This window comes from Paramormyrops kingsleyae, chromosome 13 (assembly GCF_048594095.1).
Source record: "Paramormyrops kingsleyae isolate MSU_618 chromosome 13, PKINGS_0.4, whole genome shotgun sequence".
Lineage (NCBI taxonomy): Eukaryota > Metazoa > Chordata > Actinopteri > Osteoglossiformes > Mormyridae > Paramormyrops > Paramormyrops kingsleyae.
Genome location: NC_132809.1, coordinates 5,949,290 through 5,964,481, shown reverse-complemented (window position 1 = coordinate 5,964,481; position 15,192 = coordinate 5,949,290). Strand labels below are relative to the sequence as shown.

At 38.7% G+C, this 15,192-nt stretch overlaps 1 protein-coding gene across 4 annotated transcripts in view; it reads left to right on the top strand.

Moving 5' to 3' along the window:
* The window catches only part of LOC111835305 (cadherin-11-like), an 89,323-nt gene that overhangs the window by 30,151 nt on the left and 43,980 nt on the right, over positions 1 to 15,192 (top strand). For 2 of the 4 annotated variants that reach the window (XM_072698082.1, XM_072698085.1), the window contains exons 2-5: positions 7,309 to 7,702; positions 8,530 to 8,824; positions 9,985 to 10,104; positions 12,492 to 12,659. In XM_072698082.1, coding sequence (XP_072554183.1) covers positions 7,472 to 7,702; positions 8,530 to 8,824; positions 9,985 to 10,104; positions 12,492 to 12,659 — 814 coding nt within the window. In that variant the 5' untranslated portion in view covers positions 7,309 to 7,471. Of the gene's footprint in view, positions 1 to 6,972; positions 7,016 to 7,308; positions 7,703 to 8,529; positions 8,825 to 9,984; positions 10,105 to 12,491; positions 12,660 to 15,192 lie in introns of all 4 variants that reach the window. The other 2 variants (XM_072698083.1, XM_072698084.1) reach the window with 2 other exon arrangements.

Sequence of the window (15,192 nt, the reverse complement as noted above, 5' to 3'; positions counted from 1 at the left end):
TCTGCGATTGAAGGTGACCAGTTTTTGTTTTTTTTTGAGTAAGAGAATCTTCAAATCTATGCATGCAATTCAAGTTATCTGATGACAGATGAAACTGCACATTTTTAAGGATCACAGTGATAAGCATATTTTGCACATCTGCACTAAGTGGAAATGCTGGATTGTAATGCTATAAAGACAATGTCACTGAGGTGTCTTCTGTTCTCCTTTTAATCTGTCATGCTAGCTGTGGCTCAAACCAAATAGGCATCAGTTTTTTTACCTTATTGTGGTGAATCCTGCCTGCTGAAACATAAAATGAGAAGGGTCCAGTGTTTATTCAGTGGTGTAGATCTCAGGAACCTGTGACAATATACATAACAAGTGCCAATGACACGGGTCACTTAACACAGCCTGTTATAGTGGCATGAAATACAGCATGAAAACATGGGTTTATAACACAGTGTGATATGTTATAATGACATGGTCACCATGGGCCAGTACTGCTGGCTGATAAAAAGGACAACATGATAATATGGGCCAACATCATAAGGCAGTGATATGTTTTGATACTACCTCTGACTGTTATCACAGACTTTTGACATATTGTATAATTCCCATCACATTATAGGAATATGTTGACCTCCACAGTTAAGATACACATGCATAACAGTATCTTAGTTGGTCCAAGTGATAAATCAGAATTAGGTGGATGAAGACCTAGATGGGAAAACAAATAACGGGATAAACACTCAAATGTCAATGAATTATAAATTAATACAAATGAAATATGGGAAAATGACATTTGCTGTGATTTTCCAATAGAGCCACAAAATGGAATTTCTTGACTGCTTCTTTGCAAAGAAATGAAAATGCCACGTCCCATGTTTAATTTGCTTTCCAATTAGTCCACATGAATATATTACAAGTGACATTGTGTTGGGTGATTTCTTCTATAGTATCCAGTAGGTTTGAAATTGGTTTAAGTGACATGGCCCATTTTGTGAGACTGGCAGTAAATTTTCCTGTGGTGTTTTTTTTATACACAAATGAACACATGCTGTATGCTGAAAAGTATTTCTATTTACAATTAACTGCACTGAACTACAAGGAAAACTAATAAATTATATCTCCCTCTGATCAGCAACTTCTGTTTGATGAATTGTTTGCTTGCAGTTAGCCTGTGGCAGGTTACTCTCTGCAAACTCTGCTTAGGAGGAAAAAGTAATCACATCCAATTTATCAGAATTACTACAAGAACCAGTAAATCAGCAAGGAATGAAAAAGCCTGCTATAACTTTTAACATTTTTGGGATATTCTTGGATTTTTAAATTGTCAGATGTCAGCTTGTTTCTGTTTGGCATCATAATTCTTTTTTTTAACTTGTTTATCAAACAAATAATTTCAATTCTGCTACACCTGTTCATAAACAGAATCATTTTAATGGGCTCAGAAATTGTTTCCTGGAAAACCACATTATCAGACGGGAATCTTCCGCAGTTATACTAAAACAACCACCACATGTATATGTTACTAGCAAAGGATATCTGCAGTGAGCGAAATTTAACATTTTCAGTGATCTTCTGAGCAGATCAAAACATTTTCTATTAGCAGTCTACGTGTTACTTACCTTTTTAGGTCAATACTGTTAAATTAATCTGGGAAACCTTAGGCCTGGCTTTTCCCACTGCTTTTTGCTAGGCTCCGCACTCCACATTTGTACCATCATATGCTTGTCTGTCTCAATTCCCTGAGCTGTAGCAGCCCTAAGGATTTTACTTCTGCATTTCCTCAAATCTGCAGCTGCCTGCTTTTCATGTCTCCGTGGGAACAGATAGTTAGACGTTGCCTGAACCTCTAGATCAAGGACATAAATTGGTTTGGATCTGGAAGCTACAGATGTTGTGCTATTTGCTCAGCCGGAAAATGCAGCCACTTCATGTTTGGTTTATGAATTTTTCTAGAACATTAAGCAGACAGGGGTTGACATGTGGTCTATACATATCATCCATGTTAAATTAGATAAAATATCACCAGATGTGTTAATAAAAGGCAAATAATTACTGCTAATTTATACGGTGTGATTATTACATACTTGATGATTCCTTCATTACTGTTAAGGTTTGACATCGCAAGATAGTAATGTTCTAATAAGAAATTCTGATGCCAAAAATCATTCCAGACTGGAGTAGCTCTTGTTTAATATGGATGGTACTGTATAAACTGTACCTCTTTGCAGTTAAGCTGGTTAGAGTTAATTACAACGATTCAATAAAAAATCATCTATATCCTTTTAATTTCTTTCTTTTGTTAATGAAAGTATTAGGGCAACTAGAATTATACACAAAAAACATAATATTTGGTGTTCTGGAATTTTTTCCCATTTCAAAGTGGTTCAATAAAAACATAGTGATGTATTTTTGCCCATAGGGAGAACATGCATACTATGAAGCCATTTTTTAGAATTAGCACCTACTTTTTTGTTTGGTTTTAGAGTGCCATTCATGAAGGTACTTTGTGGTTCCTTTATGTTTTTATTTTGTCTATTCTGTGAATGGTCCTCATATTCTTGGCCTCAAAGCAGATCCAGCTTTTAACTTGATAGTCAATTTGTTCTCCTCTTAACTACTGCAGAGGAGCGGAGGCAAGAGCTATTGTGAAATAATTCTGCAAAAAAGTCCTCGGTAGTGGCCTCCACTGTTTTCACCTGGCATCATCTCTACAGACATACAACTTGACGCTGCTCCTGGCAAAGTGAATCACTGCCCTCCGCAGCAGACAATTACCAATTCCATTTCCTGAAATCAGCAGAAACTAAAGCAAGACCAACAGCAACTGAGAGCTATTTGGCTTTACGTGTATATGCTCACCCAAATCTAGGATACGGTTGTTTTTATTCATTTGTTTGTTTGTTGGTTTGCCTGTCTTGTTTGTCTGTCTGTTTCTTTTTCCCCTCCTTGTATTATGCTCAACTGTCAGTTTTGTCAATAAATGAATCAAATATTATTAGGCAACACCTGGCATATGTTCTTACCTTATTCACTATGTAGCCTCTTAAAATTGTTATATTATTGTAAAGGTCATTGTTTCAGATGAATGACATAATCAGTCATTTACGTTAATTACAGGCTGCTTGCATTATACATTTGACACTGGTCAGGCACAGGGGGCACCAACATTGAGCTAGACCATTAATTTCAGGCCTCTTATCTTTGACTGTGGCACTAGATCCATCGAATCAAAGTGCCCCATTCATTGTACAACATAGAATTTGCTGCAAATGTGTACTACTGTGGCTAAGAAAGTCTGGGGTCCTTGAAAGACGATGAGCGGATGCACAATGGGAGGTCACAAACTGCTGGGACAGGCAGGTCATCTCCCTTAAAATGTACTTCAGCTCAGCAGATACTAATCACACTTGTTAACCTCAGACAAAGACGTTTGAAAGTACTTCAAGTGAGCCTTCCTTCTCCTCCATAGATTCAGTGAACACAGTAAACCAAGGATGATCTGACAAGATGTACATTAATTGTATAGATTTCCTAAGAAACTCAATATAGCTGATCACAGGGCAGGAAAATGCTAATGGAAACAACACAATAGTGATTAAATATTAAATATCCAACATGGCTCAGCGCATATGGATTTATATCTCTCTGATTCTATATATAGAGTCTATGCATCTAGACACTGTTTGTACTTAGTTTTTGAGTTTAAAATGGAAGGTATGGATTTTATGCATGTTTCTCATCTCAACCAAAAACTGAGGCAGCGGAGCAGCTCATTCATAAAGTGCGTGAGAAGCCAGTTCTAGTGCAAGGTTATTAACCATTTTATTGTGCAGGGAAGTCCCAAGCCAGCTCAGCTTGAAGGCTGCTCACCATTTGGGCACTCATTTAGAAAGGTACCCATCCATTTTCTGTAACCACTTGTCCTATTCAGGGTTGTGGGGGGTCTTGGAGCCTTTGGGCACAAGGCAAGGAACATCCCAGGGTGCCACCCCATCACATGGCACACAGAGACGGGTACACTTATGAACAATTTGGCAATTTCAATTAATCTCAGCAAGTTTTTGGACTGTACTGTAGGTGGGAACTGGAGTACCTTGAGGAAACCCCACAATGACATGGGGAGTTCGCACAAACTCCACACACATGGAGCCATGGTGGAGACTAGAACCCTGGTCCCAGAGGTGTAAAGCAACAGTGATAGCCACTCGGTCACTGTGTCACCCTTTAGAAGGTACTATAAGCCCTATATGGAATATGACCTCATGGGATGACTATTTATGTGACATTTCTAATAAAATGTCTCAGTGTTATAGTGTCTAGCAGTGGATACACTTGTCATGTGTCAGGTATACACTGACCTAAAGGATTATTAGGAACACCTGTTTTCTCATTAATGCAATTATCTAATCAACCAATCACATGGCAGTTGCTTCAATGCATTTAGGGGTGTGTTCCTGGTCAAGACAATCTCCTGAACTCCAAACTGAATGTCAGAATGGGAAAGAAAGGTGATTTAAGCAATTTTGAGCGTGGCATGGTTGTTGGTGCCAGACGGGCCGGTCTGAGTATTTCACAATCTGCTCAGTTACTGGGATTTTCACGCACAACCATTTCTAGGGTTTACAAAGAATGGTGTGCAAAGGGAAAAACATCCAGTATGCGGCAGTCCTGTGGGCGAAAATGCCTTGTTGATGCTAGAGGTCAGAGGAGAATGGGCCGACTGATTCAAGCTGATAGAAGAGCAACTTTGACTGAAATAACCACTCGTTACAACCGAGGTATGCAGCAAAGCATTTGTGAAGCCACAACACGCACAACCTTGAGGCGGATGGGCTACAACAGCAGAAGACCCCACCGGGTACCACTCATCTCCACTACAAATAGGAAAAAGAGGCTACAATTTGCACGAGCTCACCAAAATTGGATAGTTGAAGACTGGAAAAATGTTGCCTGGTCTGATGAGTCTCGATTTCTGTTGAGACATTCAAATGGTAGAGTCAGAATTTGGCGTAAACAGAATGAGAACATGGATCCATCATGCCTTGTTACCACTGTGCAGGCTGGTGGTGGTGGTGTAATGGTGTGGGGGATGTTTTCTTGGCACACTTTAGGCCCCTTAGTGCCAATTGGGCATCGTTTAAATGCCACGGCCTACCTGAGCATTGTTTCTGACCATGTCCATCCCTTTATGACCACCATGTACCCATCCTCTGATGGCTACTTCCAGCAGGATAATGCACCATGTCACAAAGCTCGAATCATTTCAAATTGGTTTCTTGAACATGACAATGAGTTCACTCTACTAAAGTGGCCTCCACAGTCACCAGATCTCAACCCAATAGAGCATCTTTGGGATGTGGTGGAACGGGAGCTTCGTGCCCTGGATGTGCATCCCACAAATCTCCATCAACTGCAAGATGCTATCCTATCAATATGGGCCAACATTTCTAAAGAATGTTTTCAGCACCTTGTTGAATCAATGCCACGTAGAATTAAGGCAGTTCTGAAGGCGAAAGAATAGAATAGAATAGAATAGAATAGTTACTTTATTGTCATTCAGAGATACACGGGTTAGTGCACAACAGAACGAAATTGCGTTGCATTATTTTGCTCAACATCAGCCTGGCAGAGTGTGTAATAAATATATATAAAAAGATGTATATATAAATATATAATTTTTTTTATATATATATTTTATAAAAGGGGGTCAAACACCGTATTAGTATGGTGTTCCTAATAATCCTTTAGGTGAGTGTATGTGTATAGTGTACTACCCATGAAGTTCTGAGAAAAATCAAATGATACTAATTTACTTGTGACAAAGGCTGGTCATGCACAATAGAATGACAAAAATTGCATTATGGAATTGCAAAAATTGCATAAAGTTCTTCCAAAACAAAAAAAAAACACATTAAGATGTGTAAAATTTGTATAACACATAGTGACTTGATTAGTTTATTTATGGAGTTTTTTGCAATGGCACTAAATACTGTTAAAGCTCAGAATTTTTGAGCCTGACACATTACACTGTTTTAGCAGTAATACTATGTTTTTATTTTAGTACATGCCATTTGAATAAAATTTACATGTGATATAACATTTAGTAACTATGAGTCACATATTGAATTTACAGGGTGATATAGTAGTGACCCCTGGGTTTTTCAACAGAAATTTTCATATCTCACCTGGACAACTTACAACACAAAAAAGAAAGTGAATTTGCATTTATGACAGATGTGTTATTACAGCTAAAAAATATTCCTAATTTTAAAATATGTTATTATCACAATGGAAACATGAGGCCATCTGCTCCCTATCATCAGATATCTGTTCAATAATGACAGGACTTCTTTCCTTAGTCTTTATGAAACATCAAGCACAATAATTTCATATATTTAATTCACTTATTAATTTGCAAAGCCCACCTGCATGTAGTTTATTGACAGCATAGCTTTAGCTTGGTCTGCATGTTAGAAGAGTAATATATACATGCTTTATTCATTCATCATTGCTTCTTGGTTAGGAAGCACCAGTATGTGAGAAGAGACAACAGACTTTTTAATACACTGACCACTTCAATCATTTGAAATCTCTTTGGGGTTAAACAAAGTGCTTTGGCATTGATATTGAATTTGAGATTACCCACTGATTTTCTATTCCCATTCTGAAAATCCATCTTTGATAAATTCATTGAAATGACAAAACTGAAACTGATAGCAGAAGTATTCACTGAAGAGCAGTTTTCACAAAATCTTTTAAATGTGTTTTCCACCTTCAGTTATTTGATCAGTTAGGTATTCTTTTTTACTATTTCAAATGCCACAGTTTACATTACTCATTTTTTAATGAGATTTTTTATAAAGTGAAAAGTGAATATGTTAATTATTTTGCTTTTTTGTTAATTAGCCAATGTGCTAATTATTAACATGAAATGTAGACCGAGTAATAATTTTATTTTCTTTCCCTTTCTTTTATTTGTAGGTTATTTAACAGAGTTTCCAGCTTTTGCAGATAGCATGTGCAGGTAGATTCGTTTTATGTGATACTGAGGTGCAATACTTAATTACTTGTTTATTTAGTTATTTAATTAGATTTATCTTCTCATGCTACTTAAGTGGTGTTGTTGTGTATTTTTCCACCTTGGGTTTGTAGAATGCGCTGTATAAACGTAGCTTTGTTGTGACAGGCAGCTGAGCGACTTTCTCTAGAGGCTCTGTAGATCCTTATATGCACTTTCTGTCACATATATTTCCTGTATATATTCCTGTGTATGTTTCCTGTGACTGAAAAGTATTCCTCTCTGTTTATTAAAATTAGAGAGCCAGAGCTGGACCAACCCAGGAGTAAGAAAACAGATTAAGCCACAAATGGCTGAACCCGGTAGTGAAGGTGGAGTCGCCTTGAGAGCCAACAGCAGGAAGGACTGAGGCACATTTCCTGGATCCTTTCAGACCGGAGACAGGAGAGCGGTGGAGGCAGCATGTGGGATGGACTGGGCCTACGGATTATGCTTATGTGTTTGTGGGTGGGGATTTCTTGCCACGCCCACACAACATTGGACCATGCCCACCAGAAGCATCTACCACTCCATAGGCACAGAGAGAGAAGCAAAGAGGGGCAGGTCCTACACCGCACAAAAAGGGGTTGGGTTTGGAACCAGTTCTTTGTTATTGAAGAGTACACTGGACCAGACCCTGTGCTAGTAGGCCGGGTAAGAGCTATCAGAATTTGACGTTTCATAATTTTTTTAATTGTTGTTATCTTAATATGCTGACTTTAGACCCCATGATTAGCAAAGACTAACTATTGAGGGGGCTTATTATTGTTTAATATTGCTATCATTAAAAACTTACCATGAAATAAAGTTGATCTCTGGGGTCAGTATTTATTTGTATCTAAATTTGGTTTCTCAGTCTTGAATTGTGCTAGATATAAATATTTAGTCCTATAAGGGCTTGCTGTTACGTGGCATTTTTAAGATCCATTTGTCAATGTAGAAAATCAGCCAGTAAGCATTATTAGTAACCCCTTAGTAGTCTCTTCTAACTTTTCAGTATATTTTACAAATCTAAATTGTTTTCACACAATCAGTGGCCCACACAATCAAACAAACAAATTAATTAATAAATGGGGAAAATGCATTTTGCATCAGTTAAGAATAGACTATGTGTAAATTGGTGTATTACTGTGAATGTGTACACCTGCATTAATTCAGTAAAAATCCAGTTGCTATTTACAAAAGCTAATTTATAATTATAATTAAGCTGCTAAACTGCTCTCTGGTCACTGTCTTTAAAATATGTGTATGCATGACATGTTTTTTATATAAATGCACACAGAGTTCAGTTTTATTTTCATTATTCTGTTAGCCAAGTCCTTTATTTGTTTACTTAGCTACCTTCACTTTTATGGTCCATTCTTGCAAATTTGTTGTTAAAATAGATAAATGGAGTAATATTTTTAAATACTATTAATGGATACTGTCTAATATATATTTCTGTAACTATTATAATAATTATTCTGCATATCAATCTCTAGCTACACTCGGACGTCGACTCTGGCAATGGAAACATCAAGTATGTTCTTTCTGGAGAAGGAGCAGGCACAATCTTTGTCATTGATGACAAAACGGGGAACATTCATGCCACAAAGACTTTAGACCGGGAGGAGCAGGCCCAGTACACTCTAATTGCACAAGCAGTGGCTCGTGACACCAACAAGCCCCTGGAACCACCGTCACAGTTTGTGGTTAAGGTGCAGGACATCAATGACAACCCTCCAGAGTTCCTCAATGGCCCTTACTATGCCAGTGTCCCTGAAATGGCTGGTGTCGGTGAGTGAGATCTTTTCTCACTCTTTTCTGTTCTCAATTAGGTGTAGCTTTTCTTCTATTCTGTGGTTGAACACCATGTGAAGCATGGCGGTGATGCCATTGTGTTTTGGGTAGCAGTATGGTCAGGGACATTTGCAAATAATAAGAAAAAATATGGATCCCAGATGAAAGACTACTAAGGATTTGGGGTTAAGGAGAATGCTCTATTAGCAAGGTAATCCCAATTAAAAACAAAAGTGCAGTAGCTCTGCAAAAAAGTGAATGTCTGAAGGGGTGGATTGAAGACCAAAATTTAAGGTGTTCCAAAATTTGAAGACTCTCTCCATAAAAAATCCTTAGCCTAACCTGCAAGTAACTGAGGTATTCTGCCAAGTAAAATAGATAAAAAAAACAGAATCACAATGCTATGTAAAGTTGGTAAACATATCCAAAATGTGAAATGGCTGTTATTGTGCCAAAAGTACTGATTTAAGTGTTGCAAAAATTCTGCAATCACTTTTCGTTTTCTTACATTTTCAGTTACCCTAGGTAACTCTTCTTTATGGCAATTTTTTTTTGGGGGGGGGGGGGTCATGAAGTGTAACTTGGCACAAAACATTATGTATTAATATATGTAACTGAAAAAGGGTGAAAATGAAATTGTACCTGCAATTGTTGTTTATCTACTGCAAAGCAAACACCAGGACTGATGTCTAGTGAAGATTCATGTTTGATTTATAATCCAAACATAACTTTACTATTTATTTACAATATTGTATCTAGGTTGCATAATGGAATACAATATCGTATTTTGTATTTAGGTTATTTATTTTGTATTATATCAGGTATTCAGGTGTTGACACTATACATTCTGCCTGCATAAAATAATATGTTTCAAATTAATATGTTACATATTATATCAATAATTAATGGTATGTGATTAAATTAATTAATTGAATAGACTTATACATTCTGTTGTAGATAATAAATCAATCTTAATATAAATAAAATGCATATACTTTGGGGTCTGTCTCATAAGAGCTATTTCATTTTGGTTTTGTTTGGCTTTGCCGGGCACAAATAGTTGCCTTCTCTTCACCCAGACTTCAGCAATGGATGTCGGTTTTGTAATCAGCCAGTTCCTTTTGGTTTCTTTCTGTTCTCTCCATGCTGCTCTCCAGGTACTTCAGTGATACAGGTGACAGCTACTGACGCAGATGATCCAACATACGGAAACAGTGCAATGTTGGTTTACAGCATTCTCCAGGGCCAACCCTACTTCTCAGTGGAGCCTCAGACAGGTATGCAACACACCACTTCCGAGGCTCTATGTGATCGTAAACAATAATCCTAATCATCACTGAGAAGTAAAGGCAATACATTTTGGGAAACATGGTATGTATATTTTTGGGGGCAAAAAGGCATGGGAGATAAGAGTCCAGGCAAATACCCCTTGAGGTTTTTTTGGGAAATAAATATTGAAAAAGGATGTGGTGACAAAGGGTTCAATCAGGAGCTGCACTTTTAAGTTGGTCACCCCCCCACCCCCCAAGCTGTGTCTTGTGTGGCATTTCCTTTCCACCTGATGGGCTTTAAGCGTTGTTGCGAAAGACAGTCCTACCCCCTGGTCGGGGCAATTATTGACCTTCAGCTATGTCCTGTTGTCATTACTTGTGGCTGACTTTGTCGGAAACCATCTGTCTGATTGGTGCTCATCGGTGTGACACTGTTGCATCACAACATTTCTTGTGATTTTTACTCATTTCATGTAAAGCTAGAGTATATGTTGCTTCTCAAATCCCAGTAGGACTGAAAATATGCCAAATCCAAAGTAGTACTTGCTAAATGAGAAGAGCTTAGAGTGGAAATAATGCCTGCCTACACTGGAACACACCCAGTGCCCACATTTAACACCTTCTAGGCTTATTGTGCTGTCAGGCAGAGAGCTCAGCCGAATATAACTGGATATCAACAATCCAGATTTTATTCTCTTGTGTAACTGGCATGTCAGTTTACTAACAGGGAAAGTAGCAGGCTAAAACTTCACCAAATGACAGCTCTGACTTCCACAGGATTATTATAATTAAGATAAATAAGATAGGGTGTACTTTATTGATTCCTGGGGGAAATTCTTGGTAACACTTCACTTGAAGCTGTCATCTATAATGCATTATAGATACCTTCATAATACATTTTAATGATCAGTATAAGAAATAATAAAGCATTACAGCATCTTATTCTGACAGTCATAAGGCATAATAGTGTTAAATATAATACTTCATAAGCTCAAATGAAGCTCTCATCATAATGCATTATAATGGTTGGTACAAGAATTAAGGATGTGTTGTACTGCATTATGAAGGTATGAATAGTGCATTATAGATTAAAGCTTCAAAAAGCATATATAAGGCATATTAAACATGGCTATAACGTGTCATGTCTTTTTATAAATATATTTAGCCATGTTTATAATGCTTTATGAATGCATTGTAATGTGCTATGCAGGGCTAGACATAAGCCGCGGCACCGCGGCCAATGCCCGTCGTGCCTTTCAAAATTGGCCGCACGCCTCCTCAAAATTGAAGTACCTTACGGCCATTACACAAAAGACTTGTGCATGACACGGTCCACTTTACCTCGTCAACAATCGATGCATCTGTACTGAACCTGAACCCAACCTTCGATACGAGAAACGAGGTCGACCCGCACATCTCGTAATTCCCAACTACTGAATGAACCGCAATGAATTCTGGACTAATACGATCATGTGTTCGTCGCATGATTGGCTGGTACGGTATGTATCGTCCAGCCTACTATGGAGCCACAGCAATGACAATGGTGCATCATCGGGGGTTACGTTTTTGATTGGAAAAGCCATCCGACGGTTTCCGAATAACAGATAGGTGTCCTCTTCGGTAATCATCGTGTAGTTGTCGTCTGCTGCTTATGCTGTCACCATGCCTTGCAAAGATCGAGAACGTAAAAGAAAGCAAGCTGAACTCCCGGCTACTGCCGCAAAATGTTGCAAATTATTTACTTTGTTCAGGTAAGTGTCAGATGGTGTTGTAAAAAAACATTTGCCGAGGCAGAGCAGATTTGACTCCGAGAAGTACCAAGCTCTGCTGGGAGGATATAGGACTGGTAGCGTGCAGTGTGCAAAAAACGAACGTCAAGTCAATCGTCATGTACACTAAAAGAATACGGGTGTTCTGAGCAAACAAATACAAAAATATTGACGGCTCCTTTATTGTTGGATTTTGTTTTTTGAAATAAAGCTATATATATCTATAAATATATATATTCTGTCTCAAATCGAAGGTCGTATTGCGTAGGTTGTCTAAACTTGGTAATTACAGTAATTTTGGCCTTGTGCCCAGGCTTAATGGCCTTGTGCCCTAGAAAAAATATGAATAGCCAAGGCCAAAGTGGCTGTGCCCTCCTAAATCCTTTATGTCTAGCCCTGGCTATGAATGGGCTCATAGATTCTTATCGACATGGCATTCATAAATAGTGTTAGCAAGTTATATAATGCTATTAAATTAGTAGCTCACATTTCTGTGTAAGATGGAGAAGCCTTTGCTTTCTCCATAATTAGTCTCAGGCACTATAGAGTCTGGTGTGACTGTATGATCGTCCACCATTTTACCTTTGCTTTGCCTCTAACCAAAGTGTTGATGTTCCTTCACAGGTATCATCAGAACAGCCCTACCAAATATGGACAGGGAGGCCCGGCAGGAATATGATGTGGTCATCCAGGCTAAGGACATGGGAGGTCATATGGGCGGACTGTCTGGCACAACAGAAGTCAAAATTGTCCTCACGGATGTCAATGACAACCCTCCAAAGTTCCCTCAGAGTGAGTATGGGTTATATAGGATTGGTGAATCTCAATTAATTAAGATTGTCAATTAATTAAGAAGGAACTACTGTTTTGAAATAGTTTCAAACGATGTTGTTAAATTATTGACTGGCTGTTACATTTCCAGTGTGCAAAATGCAGAATCAAATTCTAAATGAAGCACTTAAATTTGAAGTTCCTAGATCCTAAACATTCTTTGAGGACCTTGATCTTAAGTGCAATGTCTAGGTAGTTCAATCTTAAGACCTGTAGGATCTTATTTAGCCCATCCATCTGAATAGCCCATCTATTTTCTGTAATCAGGGTCGCGGGGGCTCCAGAGCCTATCCCGGAGGCTATGGGTGCGAGGCAGGTAACGACCCTGTTGTTGGGGCACCAAGCCATCACAGGGAAATTTAGCCCTTAAATATATAATAATATTATTGAAAAACACTTTTCTCAGTAGTGAAATTGAAGCATGTTAAGTCAAATTTGCCTGAATCAACTCTATAATGAGAGCCAGAAACCAGCATGTATTTCTCCAGTTAGACGCAGTGTCTTGCAAAAGGACCACAGGTGTAAGTCCTGAAATGGAATGCTTCACTCAGTCCATAAAATTTCAGTTTCTTCGTAATAGACAGATTTTATGAAATCTGCGACATGTAAAAACATTGGTTTGTTAGGACTGAATAAGCAGCAACATCTGCTGAGAAAAATAAAATCTGTTAGGTATTCAGTGATTTCATGTGCATATGTATGCCTGTAACTCATTTTTATGATGAAGACTTAGCAAAAAAAAAATGTCTATTAGTTTTTCTTACTTCACTGGGTATGTAATGCTGATTGCAGGCTTGAGGATCCTAGAGGTTACCCTGTTTCTCATGATGTCAGCAGAACAAATATGGTTTTAGGAAAGCAGAAGGCTTAATAAATGCTTCAAAGCAGAAAGCAACATCTTTCGACTGGGACTGAAGTATGTAGCAGGTAGAACTTAAGTTAACTAAAATGAACAATTTGAGTTTAATTATATCATTATCATGTAATAGTCACTTTTAATTTCAGCTGAAAATGCTGAAATTAAAATCTTATTTTTTCAAGAAATTAATTAAAAAGCTTAACCTTACAAATACTTAATAGGCTTTTAAAAGTAGGGTTACATTTGCACTCGTATTCCTGTACCTGCAGTCTACGCTAGACTTGTAGTCAAGACCGCCTAAACCGAGACCAAGACACTACCAAGACCAGAGGGTATCGAGATCAAGACAAGACTCAGACTAAGACCAAGACAGACCGAGTCAACACCAAGACAAAGTCGAGAAGAGACCAAGACCAAGACAGAGACCGAAAAAAAAGACTCCCTTAACTTTTGTGTGCTGTTGAGGACTGACATGACGGGTACTGACTGGTCCCAAAGTCATCTGACAAAACAGCTAACACCTCCAACAACTGTCTAAAGGATGGGAAATATGTAACTTGTTTCAATTATACTTAATTTGTAGATGAAATTGTAACATCAAATTGAAGATACACAATTATAAACTTGAAATTGCATCATGTCCCATTGTAGTAGTACTAGCCAAATGACACTGTATGATATCAACTTCCCTGAAATGGATTAGGCCTGTTAAGTCAACACAACGTGATATTCAGATGTTATTGAAAAGTCAATGGTCACATTTATTTAGTCAAACAACACCATTTTAAATACAAACCGGATTCCAAAAAAATTGGGACACTAAACAAATTGTGAATAAAAACTGAATGCAATGATGTGGAGATGGCAAATGTAAATATTTTATTCAGAATAGAACATAAATCACGGAACAAAAGTTTAAACTGAGAAAATGTATCATGCGCACCAGTCAGGCGATCGCCACTAAGACCCGGAAGTAGGTGATCGCCCGGAAGATAAATAGCGGAACATTTCATTCTCTCGCCGCTCAGTCATTGCGAAATGACCCAAGCCCTTTCTACCTCCATCGCCGGTACTGTGAGTACTCTAGTCCTTGGTTATATTGTTCTGATTGTGTGTGCGTTTAGAACGGGGATTCCGGTGGGAATCCCTACTCTTTATTTAAAGAGCGTTCTTAGATCAATCGCGTGGTTATCCTACCTTTTCATGTAAACTCCGCGTCTGGGTTACCATCCACGCTACACGGACTATCCACGGTCACCAGACTTTCTCCGTGTTTGCTACTGGAAATCCTGACAGAATGACTGAGCCCTGTGCGGTTAACCCAGCGGAGTTCGCCGCCATCTGTGACGCCGTCGCAAACCAGTCAGTGCTGATCGATCAGCTCCAGCGTGAGGTCGTGGACTTGCGCCAAAGCGCTCAAAGCCAAGCCGCGTCCCGCGGCGAGGTGGAGGCGCTGCGGCAGGAGGTCGCGAGTCTCCGCGAAGCTGTTCGGGAGCTGGCTGGCGAGCGGCGGTCCGTCTCTCCTCCCCTGCCTTGGAGTCCCACATTTCACTACCTGATAAATGGAATGGGGTAGATGGGACGTGCGATGTATTTCTCACTGCGCTAGATCTGGTGCTTGAGTTCCAACCCGCC